Here is a 6,743-nt window from a genome sequence, read left to right as displayed (position 1 = left end):
CCCGATTTCAACAATATACAACAAATTCTACTGCAAATGAATGTCCATGTTGTACTCATATTTCAATAAGCAACCTTGTCTCATACTTCCCATTCACGTGAATACTATCAACCAAAATATCCAGAAGAAACTTGTTAAATCCATCAATGCCATAAAAGCTACAAAAAGACATACTTGAAAATCTTCACCGAACTTGTACCAACTGTATTATTCATGTAATCACTTAACAACAGTCCCTAGATTAAATTGTTCTATGGCAGTCATTTAGCTAGGTAGCTCATGGCAAAGGATTAACAAGAAGTTACCTGAATCATTTGAAGTGCATGTTTTAGAGCAAGGCAAGCCTTTCTGTATGAAATAACATGTTCAAACTTCTGTCTCACAAGATCGATAACACTACTTATTGTATTATCTGGTTTTTCTTTCAGAAAACTCACAAGAAAAGATGAGATCAGATTAATATCCAGGTTGCAATGATCAGAATTAGTCGTTTCGTTTTGGCAAGTTTGCCAACCATAATACTTACCGATCTTCCAGTGATTACCGGAAACCCATCTACCCCGAAGTTGCCACGAAAAACCTGATGGCCCATACCTGCATCTAACTGACCTATATCTCTTTTGCGACTCCACAACTGTAAACTTCACAGCCCCTTTTATATGATCTTTACTTGAAAACAATTGCCCTTTCTGTAACTGTGTTCTTATCTTCAACCCATACATTTTCACCACTGACTGGATTTGACGAAAATGGAATATCATGACTGTGCTCCTGATCATGAGACATTCTGACCCCTACATCATCACTATGCAGCTCCACTGAGCTTTGATCAATCGCCATTTCAAGAGCACAAACAGTATCACTGTTGCTCTTATTCACTACCGTTTCAACTACGATGCTTTCTTCCACGTGTGATATGTTGACTTCACGATGATTACTACAATAATCACTCTCCTTATGATGAGAACTAACTGTTGCACCACATGATGGAACCTCCTGATGATGTTCATCACTTTCATTTTGAGTTAATGATTCCGTCTTTATGAACATCTCAACCATATTTATCGAAACATTTGCACTCATTACTTGAGGAACAGACAGAAAGTCGGACAATGACTCATCATCATCGATCTGCATTTCAGTAATACCGAACAAAATGATCCAACGTAACATAAGGAAATCTACATGAAACTTGAAGTTTCACTTCGTCCCTCCATGTGCCCGTCTTCTGGTGCAATATTGGAAGTAAGTCATCATATTTAAGTGATGGCTGAACCCTCGCTACTGTACGAGGTCCACCCGCACCCTCTGTTCAGCACACGACATTGCATCACCTAAAATTGTCACCTACGTAAGAAATTACCATTTTCAAAGTCACTCTAACACTTCTACTGTGTAGTGAACACTTAATTTCAAAATGAAATCAGAAATTACGCACTAATTCGCTAAAATATGCCTAAAATTTTCGACGAACATACTTATGAATGAATTTATCAATTTCGATTAATCCCAGCATCTGGAAAACATGTCTTGAAATCTGAAACTATCTAATTACAACAGGTTACATTCTATACTAATAATAATGCTTCGAAGTTCCACAAAATTACTCATCTAAGAAGTCCCAACTAAATTTTAATGGTCTGACAAAATCCAAATCTCAATAACATAAGCACTCCAAATGAACCAACATAATATACATAAAGTAATTGTCTTTTTTATTAGGTCCACCGTCCACGGCACAGTTTCATGTAATATATATATATATATATATATATATCAAAAGACATCAAGTAAAATGAGCGCAAGTTACAAAAGTTACCCAAATACACCTCCCAAGCTTAATTTTAGTCAACAGAATCTCAAATATTTATGCTGTTTTCTATCTGAAGTCCAAGTACAAGTTTATAAGCTAATTAGAACCTGTAATGGAGTTCAAAAGATGTCAAACCTCTGATATTTCACAGCAAGGTAGAACTCAAATACTCAGAAAAGGAAGCAGGATCCAGTTTTAGCATCTCACTGATATTTCACCAAAAAGTTAAACAAAAAAGGCAATTACTAATCACCTAACTAAGCTGTCCCACAAAGAGCTGATTCATAAGCTTTATGAATTAATCACCCAAAGCAATTTTGAAAACAAACAATGACTTAAAAAAAAGGCAGCTCGGGCTCTTAAAACGGCCGAACCACAAAGGTCTATTGTACGTAGAAAAAAAAAAAGATGGGTGGGTAACATCTTTGAAATGACTATAAGACACAAAGAAAAAAGAAGAGAATATAGATGTGTAACATATTTGAAATGAGCCCCCTTGCAACGCCCCACCCCCACCCCTCACCACCACCACCCCAGCCAGAGAAAGAATGTTCACATTTCTGCAATAAGCAAACAGAAACAAAATGAATCATAATCTACCCCAAGTTGATTAGGTAACTCAAAGCTTGTTTGAACCTCTAGGGACTACTTAGGGACTCGTCCTGCAAGAATTTATTAAAATTTATCACTCAGTAGTATAATTTTTTTGTATCATTTTTTGGGCTAATTGTAAAATACATATTTGGAATTTCATTATTAGGCTAATTGTTTTTTCTTATTTGACTAAACCCAATGAAGTTTCACCTTCTTCTTTTTTTTTCAATAGATTTAATCCAAAAATTAGAAATATACGAAAATGAATTATCATTATACTTAAAAATAAAGAGTTACAGAGTTGAAGATCCATCATTCTGGTTTAAAAAAGTTAAATTGAGCGGAGTTTTAAACGGACTTGCAACAATATTTCCTATACTTCCCCATTTAAGAGGGAAAGGGGGTTTTGTGGGGGGGGGGGGGGGGGGGGCGGGGGCGCAAAAAGGGAAATAAAAGAATAACTGAAAAATGTTTATGCGCGCCATTCTAACGGCTTCTTTACCCCAATTTCTTTAACTTAGTTCATCATATAAATTACTCTCTAAACTTCCATTTCTTCTTCATCTTGATCACTTCCACTAAAACCATTCTCATAATTCTCTTCAAGAAACTATCCAAAAACCAAGAAAACTCACCAGAAAAAAAAAATGGGTACAGAAATAATAGCCTATCGTCCAGCAATAGGAAAAATCTACACTGATCCACACACCTACATTAAATACCGTCTTGAAAAAGTAATTGGAACTTCCGGTTTCGATTTCGTTTACAAAGCTTCATATTACACACCAGATTACTCTGATAATGGCAATCTTCTTCCTTCTGGTTACGTTACTGTTAAGTATCTTAGACCTGGTCAAGATATTGTACGTAGTCTTTCACAAGAACAAACCCCGGTTCGCAATTATGTTAACGTTGATGCATGGTTTATACGTAGATTTAATGATGGATTTTGTACTGCATTGAAGTATATGTCTGAAGGGTCGATAAGATATATGTTATCTACTAGGTTTCATTACGGGTTGCCTGAAGATTGTATTGCTATTGTTCTTAAAGAAGCGCTTGTGGGCTTGCATGATATTCATAATTCTGGTCAAGTTCATAGGACTTTTAGTGCTGAGAATATTTTTGTGAATTTCGTTAATTCGAATGTGGAAATTAAATTGGCTTTTGAGGCAACTGCTTATGAATCGGATCTTGACTGTCCTACTGAGACGAATGTTGAAATTGATCATGGACCACATGTTGTTTCCACTTCGGTACGATTCTAAGTCTGATTATACAACTTGTTTGTTCAATTAAGGATAGAATAGGTGTTTAAATTGTGTTACTATTAGTTTTGGTTTGTTAGAGTAGTTTCTATTTTTTCACAAATTGTTAGTCAAAATGATTATAAGATGTGTGGGTAAATTGTTGTTGTAGGTCTTTCTTATTTTAGGCATGTTTACTTTATTGTTTTCTGCGATATATGCCTATTTTGGACTATATGTGGTTGAAATAAAAGGAACAAGATGATTATTTGGAGTTTTAAATATTTGAACTTTTGAAGTTGAAGTAGAAAATGAGTATGTTGTTCATCAAGAACCAGATCCTGTTTCCACTTCGGTACGGTTGAATAATTAATACTATTTCAAAATTTGACTATACAATTTGTTTGTTAAAATAAGGATAGAATAGGTGTTTAAATTGTGTAATTAGTTGATAAATTTTGTTCGGATGTAAACTTATAATTAGGGATGTTAGTATATTCCTTTGGTTTTTTAAAGTAGTTTCTGTTTTTCACAATTTACTAGTCAAAATGATTATAAAATATGTGGTTAAATTGTGGTTCTAGGTACTTATTTTAGGCATTTTCACTTTATTGTTTTCTGTGCTATATACCCATTTGGAAAATATGTTTTTGAAATTAAAGAAACAGGATGAATATTTGGAGTTGAAAAAATAGGTATTTGAAGTTGAATAATTAATAGCACTTCAAAGTTTGATTATACAATTTGTTTGTTAATTAAGTATAGAATAGGTATCTAAATTTTGTTATTAGTTGATAAATTTTGTTTGAATGTAAGCTTATATTTAGATATGTTCCTATATTCCTTTGGTTTGTTAGAGTAGTTTCTGTTTTCTTACAATTTTGTTAGTCAAAATGATTATAGAATGTGTGCTTAAAAAAAATATTTAAGTGAGGTTCAAGTCCATAAAATTCTGGTTTTCAGCTTTCTTTCTACAATCTTAATTAGCCTTTCTTTGATAGATGATCTTTTTCTTTTCTGCTTTTCTTAGTTGATTGACAATAGATCATGTTCCTGTTCTACTTCGACGTTTGTCAGAGTAGTTGTATTGGTTAGAAATTAGTTAGTCAAAATGATATACTACTAATAAAAATGTGTACTTAAATTGTGCAGATTTGTGCTTGTAGGTCTTTCTTGTTTAGGCATGTACACTTTATTGTTGGCTATGATATATACCCATTCGGACAATATTGGGTCGAAATTGGAAAAAAAAAAAAGTATTTGAAGATTAAAAAGAACTAGTATTTGGACGTAATTGTAATTTGGATATGATGAATTTCAATTGATAAAAAGTTGAAGCAAGTGTTGTGAATGAAAATCATTGTATTTGATGACTTGAAATACTCATCAAACCTTCACATCCTCTAATTCAAGTTGAACTCGAAACTATAATCAATGGATATATGGTTGTATAATTTGCAATGTTATTAGCTTTTTCTACTACGTACTGTGATCATAATTAGCCAATGTTCCTAGCTATTGTTCATATTCTAATACCAGTACTTTTCTTAAATTTCTAACAGGTACCACCACTGTCGATAATTTCAGAATGGGCTGCTGCACCAGAGGTATACAATGCATTATATGATAATGCTGCTAAAGATCAAGAAGAAGATCAAAATTGTCGCACTTTTAAATCAGATATGTGGCTAGTAGGCATAGCTGCACTGGAATTAGCCTATGGAAATATACGAGCAAACAGTCGCGCAGAATTTGATGCAATGATCAACAAGATAAGGTTGTCGAAACGATTGCCAAATAAGTTAGAATATCTGCTTGAGGAGATTACGGCTGAAGAGGCTCAGAAATTTGGGAAAATGAAGGGAATTGTTGAATCATTTTTTAAAGATAAGCTGAAATTAGGAAAAAAGAAAAGGGCGTTTTCAAAGGAATTTGAGAATGTTGTGTTGGAATGTCTTAATAAAAAAGCAGCAAAGAGGCCAACAATTGAGAAGCTTTTGCAGATGCCATTTTTTCAGAATGCTAAGGATTTGAAGTGGTTTAAGAGATGTGTGTTGCATGCTAAAGGTCCAATGCCTATTGCTGATTATGGTTATTAATTGAAGACTTGGTGATGAGGATTTAGTGGAATTGATGATCGAGATCAGAAATATTAAAAATGTAAATATATTACGTACCCATTTATAGTCATACTACATACATTTACTGTGACAATTGAGAAATATTTTCCAGCCTTCAGAATGTAAAGACAAAGGGCATATTACATAGAAAAGAAAAATATACGTTCATAGTATTGATAGATTTTGTTTTTTATGTGTGAATTTTCTATGAGTCGGAAATTAGTTATTCTGTTGTTGGGTTTTTATATGACAATTATTTGAGGGATGGTTTAGGCATGAATTAATCTGTTTGGGAAGGGGAGCTAGTTTTCTTAGAAAAAGTTTTCAAATGTTCATATGATTTTTTTTTCTTTTTAAAATGGAAACAATGTCAATTGTCAAGATTAAGTCGTAAATTCAGGAAAAAATGGAAATGGCATAGCTGTAATTTTCTATACCCTGAAGACATTTTAGTACTGAAAAGGGAATTACATTTCTTCTTCTTTTTTCCTTTTGATGAGTCTTCTGGACGTATATAAATGAGGGACTGGATGATCTTTGAAACTTTTAATTGAAATATTTAGCGTGTATATAACAAATTTCTAAAATCTAAATTAATAAAAACCCACAAATCAACATCTCGTGCTTTACGTGTTTAATTAAGACGACGACGACGACAAGAATTCACAATTTAGTATGTTTATATAGACTAGCTAATACTACTGGTAGGAGTCTCCCCCATATAAATGTGAATTCAATTCTGTTTATGTACTTTATTCGCTTTAATTTATGTGAACATATTTGATTGGAGATGAAGATTAAGAGCCCTTTGGATTGGCTTATAAGTTGCTGAAAATAGCTTATAAGGTGTTTTCAGTTTTTTTGAGTGTTTGGCTGGCCAGCTTATAAGCTATTTTGTACTTAAAATAAGCCCAAAAAAATAATTGGACCCCTTTGACTTAGCTTATCTAAAGCAGCTTATAAGCTGAA

At 33.2% G+C, this 6,743-nt stretch overlaps 1 protein-coding gene across 1 annotated transcript; it reads left to right on the top strand.

The window, feature by feature from the left end:
- Positions 1-3,008: 3,008 nt before the first annotated feature.
- On the top strand, positions 3,009-5,927 carry LOC132642378 (serine/threonine-protein kinase BLUS1-like). The gene is made up of 2 exons (XM_060359606.1): positions 3,009-3,663; positions 5,217-5,927. Exons 1-2 carry the CDS (start codon positions 3,055-3,057, stop codon positions 5,751-5,753), a joined length of 1,146 nt encoding a protein of 381 aa, XP_060215589.1. The 5' UTR covers positions 3,009-3,054; the 3' UTR covers positions 5,754-5,927.
- The last annotated feature ends 816 nt before the right edge of the window (positions 5,928-6,743 follow it).

This window comes from Lycium barbarum, chromosome 5 (assembly GCF_019175385.1).
Source record: "Lycium barbarum isolate Lr01 chromosome 5, ASM1917538v2, whole genome shotgun sequence".
NCBI classification, from domain to species: Eukaryota; Viridiplantae; Streptophyta; class Magnoliopsida; order Solanales; family Solanaceae; genus Lycium; species Lycium barbarum.
This window is presented reverse-complemented; position numbering and strand designations above follow the sequence as displayed.